This window comes from Alternaria dauci, chromosome 6, assembly GCF_042100115.1.
Source record: "Alternaria dauci strain A2016 chromosome 6, whole genome shotgun sequence".
NCBI lineage: Eukaryota > Fungi > Ascomycota > Dothideomycetes > Pleosporales > Pleosporaceae > Alternaria > Alternaria dauci.
Window position 1 is genome coordinate 2380809 of NC_091277.1, and position 16647 is coordinate 2397455.

The 16647-nt window shown below is 53.4% G+C and overlaps 5 protein-coding genes across 5 annotated transcripts; 3 read left to right on the top strand and 2 right to left on the bottom strand.

Moving 5' to 3' along the window:
- Window positions 1-761: 761 nt before the first annotated feature.
- On the bottom strand, window positions 762-3848 carry ACET3X_007112 (uncharacterized protein; the record flags this gene model as incomplete). The annotated part of the gene is made up of 1 exon (XM_069453316.1): window positions 762-3848. The coding sequence occupies one exon, from the start codon at window positions 3846-3848 to the stop codon at window positions 762-764; it is 3087 nt and encodes a 1028-aa protein (XP_069305880.1).
- A 513-nt stretch (window positions 3849-4361) lies between these two features.
- Window positions 4362-5289, bottom strand: ACET3X_007113 (uncharacterized protein; the record flags this gene model as incomplete). The annotated part of the gene is made up of 2 exons (XM_069453317.1): window positions 4362-4948; window positions 5004-5289. 2 exons carry the CDS (start codon window positions 5287-5289, stop codon window positions 4362-4364), a joined length of 873 nt encoding a protein of 290 aa, XP_069305881.1.
- Window positions 5290-7178: 1889 nt separating this feature from the next.
- ACET3X_007114 (uncharacterized protein) lies at window positions 7179-8894 on the top strand (the record flags this gene model as incomplete). Its single annotated transcript, XM_069453318.1, has 3 exons — window positions 7179-7431; window positions 7485-8798; window positions 8854-8894. The coding sequence occupies 3 exons, from the start codon at window positions 7179-7181 to the stop codon at window positions 8892-8894; spliced, it is 1608 nt and encodes a 535-aa protein (XP_069305882.1).
- A 345-nt stretch (window positions 8895-9239) lies between these two features.
- ACET3X_007115 (uncharacterized protein) lies at window positions 9240-9669 on the top strand (the record flags this gene model as incomplete). Its single annotated transcript, XM_069453320.1, has 3 exons — window positions 9240-9276; window positions 9328-9420; window positions 9473-9669. The coding sequence occupies 3 exons, from the start codon at window positions 9240-9242 to the stop codon at window positions 9667-9669; spliced, it is 327 nt and encodes a 108-aa protein (XP_069305883.1).
- Window positions 9670-13359: 3690 nt separating this feature from the next.
- Window positions 13360-14966, top strand: ACET3X_007116 (uncharacterized protein; the record flags this gene model as incomplete). Its single annotated transcript, XM_069453321.1, has 2 exons — window positions 13360-13990; window positions 14050-14966. The coding sequence occupies 2 exons, from the start codon at window positions 13360-13362 to the stop codon at window positions 14964-14966; spliced, it is 1548 nt and encodes a 515-aa protein (XP_069305884.1).
- Between the last annotated feature and the right edge of the window lie 1681 nt (window positions 14967-16647).

Below are 16647 nucleotides of genomic sequence, written 5' to 3' on the forward strand. Positions count from 1 at the left end.
CTGGCTCATTTGAATCATATCATGTTGAGCCATGGTTGTCATGCTGTGGTTCTCCAGTCCGGGCATGCCTATTGGGATAACGCGTAAACGTCACTCTTTGTCTCTCCTCGGGTTCTCTGCATTAGAGCAAGGGACTGCGAAACTCATTGAACTACGATGACTTGGATGTGCGAGTATCGACTTAGTCCAAGGAGGCTGGCAGATGGGAATCATGCGTACGTGGTGGTCGTGTTGACGCTCGTGTGCGTGAAACGCGACAAGCTCGCACCTGGATCGTGCAGCCACCTCGTCACGATGGAGCTAGACTGGAAACAGATGACACGTGATTGCGCGACAGGGCGGACACGCGCTTGAAGAGCCAGCAGTTGATACCGTTCAAGGCATGCTGCATCATGAGAAGAAGATATCGCGTACGCGTGAAAGAGACATGCTATCTAATAAAGGCTGGTCATGCTAGGTTTTCCAATGATAGGTACCTGGATAAGAGAGGAACGTCACAACGGTGAGCAGCAACAGGAACAATGAGGATGAACACAGTGATACTACAGGGCTTACATTTGTAGTGTCTCTTTTTTGTAAGCCTTTCCCTGCTTTAACTCGAGGCATGCTTCGTACATATTCTGGCGAATACCAGCTTGACATTCCCACGGGGTGTAGCACAACTCTAGACCTCGCACGTCTTTTTACACATATCTTCATGATCCCGTACATGCTTCTCTGTCGTGATCTCCGTAGTGATCTACCCCTTTATATGATCTCATTTACTCCTCAACGAAGAATCTCGCTGCGAAGACGACATCACTCTCTGTGAACACTCCCAGCCTCTCGCTCTTGACCTGTCTTAAGATGCCTTGTTTATTCTTCTTGTCCTTGCTCTCTGCATACGCGGTTACGCAGTCCCTGTTCAGCAGTGGATTGTCGTTGGTCTTCAGGCGATTGGGGCTCCGTGGCTCCTTGGGTAAGGTACGTTGAGCAGCTTTGCGCTTCTTAGCAGCTGGAGACTGGGATGTCAAGGAATCACCGCATGGAACTTGGGATTTTGGGAGGATTGGAGTGAGCTTCACCGGGCCTGGAGCGTAATTGCCGGGTCGGTGTTCAGGTGACGCCTTACGTTCGGGTGAGCCATCTGCCTGTGGGATGGGAGCAGGAGATGATTCAATAAGTGCTCGAGGCGAACATTTGTATGAACGAGGTTTCGTCTCAGGTTCGGGAGTCGTATGGAGGCTAGAAAGAGGGGATGATGTACCGGTATCCCATGCTTCAGGGGTTTGAACAGTTGGCACGACAGCCTTGGGCAGTACTACCACATCAGATGCATTTCCCTGATTTTCAGAAGGCCGACATCGTCGAAGTCGCGCTGATGCCTCGCGTAGAATCTCTTCCGGGTCCTCAAACCAGATTGGGCTTGCCTTTGGGCCCTGTACGCCGAGTATGCTGGTACTAGAGGTTGTGCGACGCGAAGACCTTTTCTTTGTTACACGCTGATCTTGATTGCCTGTATCGATAAGAGCCTTGTCGCTACCCAATTTGGCCATCGCAACCTTCTCAGGGTTGTTCTTCAGGATGGGTTCCTTGGCATCGGTAGCGTGCTGGCCAGTCGAGACATCTGCATGGCAAGTACTGGTCGGCTGTTGCTCGACCGTAGCAATATATGGGCCTATATTCTCGTGCTCCGACGATGATGTGGGTGTCAGACTTCCCTTCTGGACCGGAACCTTCTTTGTCCCGCGATTTTCCGTGAACGTTCTTCCTTGCTCAAGGGGGTTTGCATGTTGCTTTTCGCCTTGGGCCGATGCCTCTTGAGTTTTGAGTTTCACTGGGTGGTTGGGAGATATGCCAATATGCTGCGCAGGATCCCATTGGTGGTCCACCAAGATTGAATCTTCTTTTCCGTGAACAACCAAGCGCTTGACCTCGATGCTAGACTTCACCTTCTTTGCCTGTTGGAAAGAAGAAGCTTTCTGTGGAGAGAGACTTCGCTTTGGCTTTGGCTTTGTAGGTACCGAGTACAGAGCTGCCGGCGGCAATGGCAGCGAAAGTCGATGGTCGAATGGTGGAAAGGGCGCTTGTGGTGGTGAGAATCCCTGGAGCCTAGGAAAAGCTGGAGCCTGCGGTAAAATTTTTGGCTTGTAGAACTCAGATCCGCCAGCGAGAGGAAAACATACTCCGGGCAGGTTGTGGTTTGGACGTAAGTAGTGTGTATTAAAAGAGTCACTACGTGGTTGATCAGGCGAGGAGTACGGATACGGACCGGACCTTGAGGGGCCATGTGGAAGTCCTGACACCAATGGAGCGAAAGACGACACGGTCGGAACGCCTGTGCCCCGGGAATCTATCGGAAAGCGGTTTAGTGGACTGGGAGGTTGGCCGCTGTAGTCGAACGGGATCTGACGCATGAGATCATTAGGCGCGACTCCTCCCAGGGTTGGGTCCGAGAACTGAGCGGCATACGGTGATGGACGCATCTGAGGCGTCTGTAAGTTCGGGGGGATATCTGAGAACATCATTTTCAGAGCAGATCCTGCTTGCGACATGATGTCCACTTGTGGCTTGTATGCTCTATCTTGGCCTTGTAGTTGCGCATGTACTCGTGCAGACCCCGGTGAGAACAGCAAGTTTCGGCCCTTTGAATCTGGTGTTTGAAGTACTGTAGTCTTTGATTCAACTTGGACAGGTGGTGGAATCGACGGTGTCAAAGGACCCATGGTCGGGTGATGCAGAGCCGATGGTAAAACAGGTGATACGTCCTGTGTCAACCGCACTCTTGACTGAATAGCCTGTCTCTTGGGGGGAGAACCATAGTCCGGATCGCCATCTCGCTCTGCATCCATGTCAATGACCTCTGAGCTCGGCTCGGTGGTATTCTGGGGATCCGCCTCGCTCTCGCTCTTACCAGATGCCTCTGCACGCGGCCGCAAAGTAGTGCCATCAGCATCGAGCACGAACGGGTAGCTTTCGTCAACCATGCGCTTCGGTGCTTTCAAATAGCCCACACCACTAGTGAGTTTCCTACCTTCGCCAGCAGTGACGACTACATCGATGATGCCGAAAGTCTTTCCACCTGGCGTCTGCATGTTGCGCACTTGGTTCGGCATCTGTATTGTCGCAAGCGCGTGGAGGAACTCGGCAGTGGGAGGCTTGCTGCCCCCTTCGTCTTGGCCCCGCTCTCGCGCTTCAGTCTGGAGCGCGTGACAAAGGTGTTGCCATCGCTGTTCTACCGAAACCAGTGAAGTATTATTTCTAGCATTACCGTCTGCTGCCACTTCGGGAGGCAGGATCACCCAAGGTCGCTCGGCGAGGAAGTCGATCCTGGTTCCTGCGAAGACCTGGTGGTTACTCTTCGCTCCGGACTTGACATCGTGGGTAGGTATGAACAAGCAGGCGGAGAGTGTCCCATTGAAGAGGACTTCGATCTTGAGGGATGTTTTCTGGTTGTAGAGGCCGGATATGTACGTCTTGTCGGAGAGGTTGACGTGAAGGGCAAGTGCTTTCGGTTTGTGGAGTGAGGCGCCGTCTGTGAAGCTTTGGTCAGTCGCGATGATGCTATCAGAAATCTGGAGAAGGTGCGTACCCGTTGTTGTTTCCTGCTTGTCGTACACGTCGTTCTTGACCCGAGTCTGCATAAAAGGCGCGTTTGCGACCCAGTTGAGCTGGAAAGCGTACTCATCACCAGGGAAAGGCACGACTTCCTCTCTCAGCAACCTCCTCTTCAGGAGCCTCCTTTCAGCCGATTCAGACTGCAGCTTGGCTGCGTCGCCCTTTCTCAATATGATTTTCTGTGTAGTTGAGTCTTCGAGCGGCGTCGCGCTCAGTCGCACCGACACGCCGCGTGCGAAATAGGTAGGCATATTTGGAGGATGTGAAGCAATATACAAGTATTATAACATGACTGCCGCAAGAAGCACAGCTACAACGCCTGGCAATTGGGTGATTTCCAGTCGATTGAGTGTCGTGGTGCCGTCTAGAGTGTATCGATCATGGCGGGGTACGTGGTAGTCGTTGTGGTGACCGGGCGCTGTTGTTATCGCGTGACGTATATCGTGGGTTTCCATTTAGGGTAGGCGCCCTCCAGTACTCTTTCCACACGTTCTCGCCGTAGCCAGAACCCCCCTGCGTCCACATCACGTTCCGCCACAGCCGGAGACGTACTACAAAAACGCACCTCACTCTACATTGTCACCAGATGTCGGACGAGAAAAAGAGAGTTTCGGATGTTCAAATCGCCCAAACCGATGACGAGAAACATGTCAAGAACACCGAGAGCAGACTCTATGATAAGATATGAGAGCAGGACGGGATACCTACGGATGGAGGCAGCATTCACCAAGGCAGTCTCCCTGTAATGCGGCACTCACAGGGGCTCACAGTTCAACCTCGCCCCCCGACTCAACGAAGCCACCACCACTTCTTTGCTGTTCAGTGCCGTTGACGCCCCAATCGTCAGTGATGATACCGATCGGTGGACCGCCTAAAACATCGCCTAGCTCGCCTATTGTCTTCTCATACACACTCGTAATACCGCGCTCTTCCCATTCGTCATCTTCGTCGTCTTCGTTATTATCTTCAAACCCTTCAAAGGTCACGGTGTCTTGACGTCTACCTGTCTCCCCCTCTCCTTCCGTGTCGGTGTCCATGGCCTCGCCTATATCATCCTCGTCGCCGACTACGCTGTCCCCGCTCATGACTCGTGTGACGATAAGCCGAGTCCGATCTACAACGCCCTTTAAGCGCACTTTGTCTGTTGTAGTGACTGTACGGCCATTTTCAAAGCCAGGCAGATGCTCGCCAGATGCAGTGTCGCGGCCAGTGAGCAAGGAGGAGAAGGCATAGTCGAGCTTGGATAGTAGGCGGAACGTAGCTTGGGCCGAACGCGTTGAGGACCCGAAGAGAGGGAGGAAGTCGGCGATGAGGACGGCGAAGTTAAGTAGGTAAGGAATCTGGAGATTGGCTACACATCTCACGGTTAGCGAAGCTTATCTTCAGGACGAGAGAGGGTAGCATACGTGACCCAGATACCCAGACAACATCTACTAGGCCGTCCAGATCCTTCGCGACCTCCCAAAACGCCTTGTATCCCTCCTCCTCGCCCGGCACAGGCCTGAGCTTGCGGTTCGTCATGCGGTTGTCCACTCGCTTCTGGATTCTGTTGACGCCATGATCGAGATATCGTATCAAATCAGATTCCCTTGGTCCGCCAGGCTTCAGCGGGTTTTTGCGTGGTTGCGGAAGAGGTGACGCGTGCTGAGAGGGCGCCGCGGATGAAGCTGGCGGGGTGGGAATCTCAGCCATGCTGACTGTATGCTTCCGCGCACGATTGTCGTATGATGTGAGGGAAGTCTAGCACTCTGTGCACTTCTAAGGTGGCAGATACTGATGTAAGGTGGTGAGTAAGCTGTGGGGTATAGTCGTCATTCTACGCTGCAAGGTAACCGACCGATTCTGGAGGGTGTAGACACATATATATGGTCTAATTTTGACGATGGTGGCGATGGTGATTCGGTAATTGTAAGTTGCTCATCGTCTATAGGTCATTGCCGGACCGTGGGTGGGATGGGGTGTACTATGGTATTGTTTCGCGATCGCAGCGCGTCTTCGAGACACTCACACACATACACTAATTGTGCATCTCTCACACTGGCTGCAAGGTGAGCAGGCTCTCGTTTGTCGCGTGCGTGCGAGAACGGACCCGGCTGGTATCTTTTTAGATGAAAGGCTGCACTGGTAGATGCTGCGCGTAACTCGGACGTGGAGCTCCTGATGATGAAATGATGTTCACAGGTGGTAGCTGCGTTGCTGCATAGCTCCTACCCTGTTCGCAACACCCCGCAACACCAACATTATACTCCCAGCAGCCATCAGGAAATTCGATCATTCTGGCTACTCCTCGCCTTCACGTGCCTGCACACCCTTTCGCCATTTCGTTATCAGTGCCTTTTCTCAAATCAAGTTTTACCGGAACACTTCCAGCACGCTAGACAACGCCTTCAACACAGAGACGCACTGCGCTTTCCAAGGGGGAAGATCACTTCCCCGTAAGATTCGCAATACAACGGGAAAGTTGCATGCTTCGGAGTTGCGATGCTTCGGAGTTCAGCTGCTATACCGTGCTACCAATATGGCAAAGTAAGGCGCCTACGACACCGGCACGCCGAAGTGCTGCCCCTGAGTGGACAGCGGGACTTGGTTGCGCTGATTAATACCCAGCGCCCTTCCTGAGGGCTGCGCGTGCGCCCTACATGCCAATGTAGACATGCATACCCGACCAAGCCACTAAGCTAGCAATCTCACATGCTCGCGCGCGGACATGCTGAATCATTTGCGAAGTCGTCCTTTTTCTAGAAATCTTCTCTTGCTGCAAGAAAGAAAAATTTGCGAGCAAAAGCAACGTCGGAGTGCTCCGATGGTTGGACGAGGTTGAAACGCGACATTTATTGACTCTACCATTTAACGGCATAACGTCGAAAATTTGCAAAGAGACCAATGACACAACGTATCCACTCGTCGTGTACCTTCAACGCGAGCAGTCAGAACGTGTCGCGCTCGGTCTACTTTTATGGCATGAGATCGTGCAGGGCTGCCTGAGGGCTCCAACTGACCGCTAGAATACCGCCATGGCTGATCGGTGCGCTTCAAGCTAATGCCATCATGACGGAAAAGATCCCAGAACCTGGCTGAAGCGCCTTCGAGACCATTGACGTGGTGGAGACCTTCTGGTGTCGTCGTGTACTCAGCTTTGAGAAATGTAGATGCGCGCACCTACATGGGTCTAGCGCACAACGCTATCGGCATATAGGGCGTGGTGTGTGATGGAAGGATGGGTGACTCCCCCCGGCTGGCGTATCCGACGGCAAACCTCTCAGCGCATCATCCATGTGCGGCCTGCAACCTTCTCATCACTTACCCAGTCCTGGCATTGTGCCGCTTGTAGATGACTCAAGCAAGGGCGTGCCTGATTGTTCTGTATAAGACGACTCAAGGCCCACTCGTTCACAGCCCTGGAATCCAGACGTCTTATCTTCACTTGCCCCCAAGATTAGCCTGATCGCTTCCCATTCGCACTACCCCAGCTCTCCGCATTCGAGGCGTCTTGTCTGAGGGCCATAACCCCGCTTTTCGTGTGACTGCCCCTTGGCTGTTGCTTTCAGCAAGCTGGTCTTGAGACACGCGACATCTTCAACATGCCTTCTTCATCGAGCGCATCGTCGGTCGCGCCGCCAGACAGGATGCAAACACTTGGGAGCCAGATTGGCTACAAGGTTCGCAACATCTCGCATTATGGCCAACCAACAATCGAGATCGACTTGAACGAGACTGATGGCCACGGTCACAAGTTCATCACAAGCTATTCTTCCATGGATACTATTGAAGGCACAGTCACCATAACCGCGCCGCACGACATACGCTTTGAGGATATCGATATTGCATTCACCGGTAAGAGACGACTGGTGTTTTGGGGTTGACGGCCATGACCTAACACATCACAGGTACCAGCCAGGTGTACGTCGACAGGATGACAACCGCACCCACCATGACTGGGCGGACAGAGGCAAAGCACCGGTTTTTGACTCTTAGGCAACCAATAGACCAATCAAATTTCCCTACCCCAAGAATATTTGAAGCTCATAGAGCTTACAAATTCCCGTTCACATTCACCGTCCCATCGCAACTACTTCCAAAGGCCTGTGCACATAGTGTAGCCTCGGACCACATCCGCGACATGCACCTTACGCTTCCACCAAGCATTGGAGATCCTGATCTTGCTGGCTTTGGCAGTACATTGCTCGATGATTTGGCACCGGAGATGTCAAAAATCACTTATGCAATTCAAGTCAGGATCGCGCAGAACCGGGGATCAGAAGGTATTGCGCTGCTCTGTGAAAAGCTAAAGAAAGTTCGTGTCAAGCCAGCTTTTGCAGAGCAGCCTCCACTGAACATTGATCACAACGACGAGTACCGACCGCGACAAGAAAAGACAGTGAAGAAGGGTTTGTTCAAGGGAAAACTTGGAACCTTGTCCGCGAAGACTGTACAACCGTCACCCCTTGTCATACCGGGCGCGCGAACCGAGGGACGATTAATCACGACCATGGCCAAGGTGGTTCTACGATTCGATCCTACAGAGGAGACAAGCACACCACCGAAGCTTGGCTCGTTGTCAACGAAAATGAAAGTCTTGACGTACTATGCCTCCGCTCCTCGACAGAATCTCCCTACACGATCAACTCTCGGCTTTGACCTATCGCAAGGACTATACTCCGAATATGTACCCCTATCGAGTCTCTGCATTGCCTCCGCTCAATGGGAAAAGCACGATTCGGCACAAAATCCCAATCCAGAGAGCCTAGTCCGACGCGATTCTGGCATCAGCGACTGCTCGACTATGAGCGAAGCGGAGGAAGCCTTTGCAATGGGCATTCTACCCCCGTCCAAAGACTACAAGCAAGGCCTGTTCTACACCGCCCAAATACTTGTTCCAATCACCCTCCCCACAACGCAGAACTTCATACCGACATTCCACTCCTGCCTCATCTCACGGACGTACACACTCGCATTGCAGTTCTCCGCCCACGGCAGCTCAAGCATACATCTCAAGGTCCCCGTGCAGATTTGCGCTGAAGGCAGTGACACCGGTATCGAGAATGCCAGAGCGAGGAGCGTGGAAGAGACGGCGTTCCGAGCCGCTGCGGACGCATTTGCGCCGCGTAGTGTCGCGCCTCCGAGTTCCGAGACGGCGAGGAGTGCGAGTGTTGGGGCCAGAGACGAGATGCCGCCTGGGTATTCAACGTTTGCGTCGTCCAGTACGAGGTATAGTATCAGCCACTCTGTGGTTGCTTGAACATGCTATTACGGCAGGACCGGCGATAGGAAATGGCAAGAGCTTCATGGCGCAATAAATTGGCGGTTAATGAGACCTGCCCTTGACACAGATTGATTTTGGTTTTGGGCATATGGCAGAAGCCGTACCAGGAGTTTTCATCACAACCGCAGCTTATTCTCGATTTGAGTAGCGTATTTTCATTACTAGATCATCCAGTAGATACCCAACATACCCAACAATAAACATAATACATTTGAGTCTCATTGTCCGTTCCTGCCTCCGCCATTGCCTATGTCATCGATCGTGTGATGGTGGCTTGGCACTTCCGTGCTACCCTCCCGCAGCTTCCCAATCATCCCACTCAGTCATCAGCACACCATCGCCCAATCATCGTTCTTCATCAAAACAGTCAAAACCAACAATGGCCGAGCATCCTTCCTTCACGTTGGCAGGCTTGTGTAAGTCTCGCAGCGGGATTCGCGTGTGCGAAAGCTGACTGAAAGGTGCAGTGGCTGTCGGGGGAACTGCGGGTTTTCTCCGAACAGGCTCAAAGCCCAGTCTTGTCGCTGGACTCGGATTGGGTGCTTCTTATGCTTTTGCAGGTCAGTCCTCCATCACATGCGCATGTGACACCAGCTGACTTTGCGCTCGAAGGCTACCGCATCAAGCGGAATCAAGACTACGGTACTGAACTCGCACTTGGCAACAGTGTCATGCTGATGGGTTCGGCGATACCGCGCATCATGAAGACGGGCGGACGCGCACCTGTGCCGATTGCATTGGGTGCGACCGGTGCATTGGCGACTTATTACTATCAGAAAAAGGTGCGCGAGTTTAGGTATGGAGTATGAGCAGGATCTTGGCTCAACCAAACGAGGATTCGCATGAGGACGACGACCATGTACGATTACGCAGGAGGCCTCGCCTATCCTGCTTCACTTCTAAGTATCAACACTCCACTCCCGTCTTTTTCCACCGAGTAGATCCTCTTCTGTGCCCCCTTCTCATCCCCAATGATCTCTAACTGAGGAGTGTGCTGCGCAATCATCATCATACCGTCAAGCTGCACCCACGGACCCGGCGCCATCCAGTATCGTAGTGTTTGATACATGCCAAAGCAGAAAGTGAGCAGCACAACCGCGAGAATGGCGACCGCTGCCCACTCCCACTTCAAACGCGGACTAGATCTATACAGTTGCCACTGAATAGGGTAAGATGAGATCTTCTCTTCAGGTCGAGCAGGCAGAGATGACGGGAGAGGAGACCAGTACTTATTGCTCGTGCTGAGGATGTTCTGCAACAGCACACCAAAAACGATCGACAGGCCCATAGCATCGGAATGGACCAAGGGATCAGCCGTCTGCATATTGCGGCTCATGAGCAGGAATTGGGGTAGCAGCCCTGTCGAAGTAACTAAAGGCGCAAGTCTCGGCATGACATCGCGCGCCTGGACTCCTAATCCACTAGCAACGTTGAAGTCGCCTGCAGTCGTTGGCTCGTATACGATATTCTGATGCCATTCAGCACCATACCAGTTGAAGCTCAGATCGGGAAGTTCATTATCAACAATCCACACATTGACTGGGTACTTCCCTTGTCGAAACACGCTGGAGCATACGGCACCAGTAAATCCTAAAGGAGAGACTGGTCCAAGATCGATGTTGACTACTGGTTCAGACGACTCGCTGGCGGCTGGCGGCTGAATATCGATTGACCCCTCCGGGCTCGAGGAGACTATTGGCGTACAGACTGTATTGAGCACTGGTAGCACTAGCGTCAAGTTACCGGTCCAGCCAACGGACGAAGACGTTGGCTGATGGCCCGTCTTCTTGAGCCAATCGTAGACACTCGTTATCTGCCCATCGTCCGCTGATATCGTCTCGGCTGATCCATCAGAACGACTAAAATCGGTATTGAGTACAGTCCAGCGCTTCCATGGATCTCTGTCCAAACGGTAGTCGTACACATGCCGCCAACCTTTCTGATTCTCCCTGACCGTTGACACCATATGCGTTAAGCCGACGAAGGTGAGAGAAGCAGACGTACCAAGCGCCCAGTCCCAGGGAGGGTAGCCTTCCCCTCCGATGTTAGATTGACCGACACCGACCATATTTCCCCAGTCCACGCCTTGCAATAACGCTTTGGGATACTCAATATGCATAATGTCCCGGTCGCCTGGCGTCGTTCCCCACTTCTCTTCCAAGTTGGGATACCATCGCTTTTTCGGTATCGCAACGGTGTTGATAGCGAGACCCTGCAACATAACCGAGAGAGACACGCAAAGACAAAGAGAGAAACGAGACACGCTTTTCCAACTCCATTTCCAATCCGACCTCCGGTACCTTGTGATGAAGCTGACATTCACTCGGATCCTGCCATCATATTGGACTGAAGCATGTGTCGTGATCTGTAGAACCGTAATGTTAGACTATCTCGTAACTTGAATCCTGGTGATTAGATGCATATACGCGCTGCTGAAAACTGATTTCCGACCGTGCTCGCCGTGCTTGGGTCGCGACTTCCTGTTTGAGTGCTGGGAGTGCTAGCGTCTCAAGCCTGATCAGTGAGATTCCAGCACTCACCTTCTTCAACACGTCACACCACAACCATGACAGACCGTACTGGGCGTCCCCCAAATCATCCGAGAGGGCATGTCAGAGCGATGTTGGAAGCCAGATTGCAGTGCTCCCAGTTGGAGGAAGACCTCAGGTTGATGCGAGAGCGGCGGTACGTGGAGCCGCCTGCCGATGAAGTAATGGAGAAGATATGCGCAGATGAAGACCGCGAGTTGGTCAGAAAGGTGATTGGATGGAAGAAGGAATTGGCCAGTGGGCGCAGCGTTACAGACGAGACGGACGCATTTCTCGCCCGCATCGCACGAACTCGCGAGAGTGCTCCGCCAACACAAAGCAACGCTAGGTCTGACATGTTGACGCCTCAGACCAGCAGCAGTCTGAGCAATTGCGAGGTAAGCCAAGCTCCTAAACGGTCTTGCATGTACTAACACTGTGTAGAATGCAGAGAAACGACAGGGCTCCCAGGATATCTCCTCGGACCCTGGGCGAGCGGAGAGGGTTTCGAGAAAGGACCTTCTGGATACCCGAGAATTGCTCGATTCGCCACTGCCACTCAGTGGACCTGTACAGGCAAAGGGACAGGAAGGCCATACATCGGGTGATACCTTGGTTGGTCAGGATGTGGAGTCGCTTTCGGTGTCTGCATCAAGGACAGATCTTCGGGGGCAAGGATTGCCAGGAGCTATACGGACTGCTCAGGGCACAAGGCGGGTACAGAGATCCCGATCTCTGTCCGCGCCTGCAGGACATAGTTCGCGGAGTCTCGGTACGATCGGCACAACGGAGTCGAGGTTCGGCAGTCCTAGCCAGCTCGGTGGGCATGGTGGAGAAGCGGCATCGGGAGACGACTAGATGTGGGAGACATCGACGACTAGCGTTCCGGGTATGCGCTCGGTACGTACCGTCGTGGACAGGAAACATTCGGTCGCTTGATCGGAGTTTCGGGATGGAAATAGAGCAGTGCCGGTGCTTTGCCCGGTACTTGCCGTAGGCCCTTTGCACATTGGATGTCAGTTCGGTGTAGCATATATGGGAAGTTAAGCCAGCATACTGTACCGTCGGGATTCTTCGGCGCTACCAGTTAAGGCGAGTAATACTGGGGAGAGCCCGAGTATTTTTTCAGTTGTTGATAATGGATGCTTTTTCGGCTATGTGGTCCATCTCTTGCTCGAGTGCATGTCTGATCCATTTGCGTTGCCCTGTATTGAGAAATGTAAATCACCCTACAAACAATTATGAATATCATTCAATCATTGCGCTACCGTCATAACGAGTATCAAAAGCTGACCATACAACTGACCTGACTATCGTGTCTTCTTGGCAGAGTCTTGTTTCAATCCAGCAACGACAGAGTTGAGCTCGTTGCCGAAACTACCCGCAATAGCTAGATGACGAAAGCTGCTGACGCCGTCATTTCAGAAAGAGCATTAGCTCCACCAAACAGTTCACGATGAATTTCGTGGGGTTATCAAAAAGTGCCAAACCCGCGACAAGACTTCGGATGACGCGTTCGGAGGCGCGTTCAAGCACCAGATCTTCAGCACGAGACCAGACTCGCTCGTATATCTCGAGTGTCTAGCATGTGAAGGGGCAAAAGTGGTATGCGAGCGGCACAGAAGCGGAGAAAAGACCGTACGTATCTTCACACGCGCGACGTGGAGTTGTGTTGGGTGGCGCGGTGGCACAGCCACACGGTCCATGATTCGCCATGCTCTGGAGCTCCCAGTGGCTATGCGACAGGCATCCTGACGTAACTTGCAAGCGCCGAAAGTCGAGCAGGTTGCAGATGGCCAGTCGACGCCCTGTCGCTTGCATTCCATAAAAAGGTCGCTGCTCCTGCACTCGCACACCAAAATAGAAGATACCCCTCCTGCTCATACCCCCCGAGAGACGCCTAATTGCTCCTCTGTCTTCCTCTCTACCTACCAACCCACCTAGATACCCCGCGAGACACACATCGCAAGCATGAGCGGACATGGAGATCCTCGATTGCTCTACACGGTCGGGGGCATCAAGGCCTACCACATCCAGCAGGGCGAAGAGAGCCCCCTCACACCGTCTGGGCCGCAGACGCTCTCGCTGCTGATGGTCCCGACCAACTCGCCTTTTGCAGATCTCAGCAACACGCGCGGCCAGAACGAAGCGCCCGAAGAAGACTTCTATCTCCACCTGAACCTCCCTCCTGAGCTCGACCTCCCCCTCCCCGCGACAACACAAATCTACCACCAGCCGCCGCGCAGCTACCTGATACCGCGATGGGACTTGGGCCCAGAGAGCGGCGCCTTTACACGCATTGAGTTCCCGCCCATCGGCCAGGGCTCGACATCGGTCACGCAGGAGGACGTCGACACCTTTGAGACCATCTTGGCGCAGTGCACCGCCTTCCTCGAGCGTGCGCAAGCTCCCCAGCACGAGAAGGGCAAGGGTGACGTCAAGGCATACAACCCCCAGGACTACCGGCCAGGCGAGGGCTACGTGGGCACTGGCAACAACGGCGAGGTCGTCCTGGTCGACGAGGAGAATGGCAGCGTCGTCGGTGAGCTGGCCGAGGGTGCCATGATCCATGCCGACCCAGCTTTGAAGCAGGGTTCCAAGAGTATGTTGTTCAAACCCTTTTTGCGCGTACACATGTCACTCATGCTAACACAGGTAAAGATCCCGTGGAAATCGTCGTCTCCCCAGACGGCAAGCGCATCGACATCCGCCCGCTCGAAGAAGACTACCTCGAAATGGCCCGCCATCCTGCCTACAAGGACTCCGGCCTCGTACAGAACGCGGCCGCCGCGTCTCGCCTCGTCGTCACCGGTTCCAGCTACATCAGCAACATGATGGTGTCGGGCGCGGAGAACTTCATCAACAAGACGAGGCCCAACGAGAAGCCCATGGTCTTCAAGCCCGCCACCCACGAGCGCGTCCGCAAGATCAACACCCTCACGACCGGTGTCGCTGGCTACTCGGCCAAGACCGTAGGCCAACTCACAAAGTACGCTCAGAACGCCGCGGCGGGAATGGCAGGCCACAAGAAGACAAACGCCAAGAGCGTGAACCCAGATGGCACGCCCAACGCAAACTACAAGCCCGGACTGCTGAACAAGAGCTTGATCGCCTTCTCCACGGTCGCAGACGGTATCTCGCACTCTGGCAGGCAACTCTTGACAAGCGGTGGTGCAGCCGCCTCTGCGGCAGTCGGCCACAAGTACGGCGCCGAAGCAGGACAGATCACGACTAACCTCGCTGGCGGCGTCAAGAATGTCGGTCTGGTCTATATTGACGTTACCGGCGTAAGCAGGAGAGCGATCATCAAGTCTGTGGCCAAGGGCATGGTTGTCGGCAAGGTCAAGGACAAGAAGGGCAATGAGCAGACTGTGCTTGTTGGTGGTGGCGACGGCGGCACTGTCACGCCAGGCGACTTGAACCTGGGCGTGTCGAACAATAACGCTCCCCCTAATCAGAGTTCTAGTGCAGCGCCTGGTGGTCAAGTGAGCTTTGGGGGCCCGCCGCCTAGCTATCGGACAGGCGTAGGCGAGAGCCTTGAGGGACAGCCAGCATACTATCCACAGGAAAAGAGGTAGAGTGAAGTCATGGGCTTATGATGGTATGAGGTATGACATTACGATATAGGGCGATTGGCATCGCGGGTGGAGAGCATGCTGTGGTACTTTTCTTTCCTAGTTCGTCGAACGCTGTCGACAGTTTCTAGCGATATACACATCCAATGGCCGATTGTTCGCAATACTATGTCCTCTCCTTCCCGCGTCTTCTCTTCCTTCCATTTCGCCTCACTGCTCACGACTCGCCCCACTGTTTGTCACGAGCCGAAAATCTCTCCGAGTTGCTCGAGTGTGAAATTACAATGTTACATCAGCGGCAACCTCGGCTGCCAACCAACGCGAACAAACACATCCGTCTGCGCGCAAAAACAGACTAATCACCATTATCAATCCCCAAAGACGGCAAAGCAGCACTTGTACAACGCCTCCTCAACAACTACATCCAAGACAGCAATCTCGCTATGTCGATAATGTTAAAGTGCTCCCCTTTACAAACGTTAATCGTACCGACTTCTCCGAACTCCGCGGAACGACTATGCTCCGGATTTCTCGGGAAACCTGACACCCAGAGCCCGAACGTAGGATCAAGAAGCTTTCTGGGAAGAGGGTGTAAGCAAATATGCGGTCGTTTGTCAAGCCGCCCGCCCAACAAGTCTAGGTTTGGTAATGCCGTCCCTCCCCTTCCCCGGCCGGCGAAAAGGTGAGCATGACGGTGACGACGGGGGCCGGGGCGAGTACTGTAACTCTTGTCTGCTATGCTAAAGGAGAGTAGGTATTATTGGTAAGTGGGGGAGAAGGCGCGACGATAAGGTCTGGGAATAGCGAGTATGGGCGGATGATCCCGTTAGACCGCGGTATGTACGATCATCTAGGCTATTGATTCTAGGAGTTGGCATGTGTCAAGGTTTGGGCTGTTAATGCTATAGGATGTGTGCTGTAGAGGATGTATATGTGATCGGAATATGCCGGAGCGATGGGCTTGAGGGTATAGGTTAGGTACACGGGCTGATAGACGGGGCGTAGCGATCATGTCGGTTAGATTCTGGTGGGCTAGATGTGATCGCATCTGGCATGATAGACATATTACTTGGTAGTTTGATATCAGACTTGATCAACACGGTAGGTATGCGACGGAATGCTCGCCGTCGACTGTTCCAGGCGGCCACAGCGCGAGTATCACATTATGCAGCACTCGCCGAGTCGATAGTCTGCACGAGAAACTGGCCGTTGTCTATATGACACGCTCGGTATGCCACACAATGTTCCGCCACCGAAGCCGGCGAGGAACGCAATACGACTCGTATGTGCCCGTCAACACCTGCAGTGTTATGTTTCAAGTTATATATAGTCCGTGCTCCCCTTGACCAGCTTACCTTGACTCAACTCTGCAACCTACTTTGCTGACTTGCATAATGCCCAGTCAGGGTCGTCAGGGTGTTTGTGTCGTTCGAGATGCCAATTCTCCGATACAATGCCGTTGGATGATCTGTGACACAGGTGTTCTAGATGGTGTAGGCGAGGTGACGGTAATGCGCGTGGTCTTGGCGGCGGTTCGGGGTTATGGGCGTATGGGGGTTAGGATGGACGTGAGAGTGGGATGGCTGACCGATTGTCGAGATTGCAACGGCTGGGTGACGTATGCTGTGCTGCGACTGTTTCGTTTTCTCTTGACTTGCTTCCTTTTTTCTGAGTGCATCCTGAT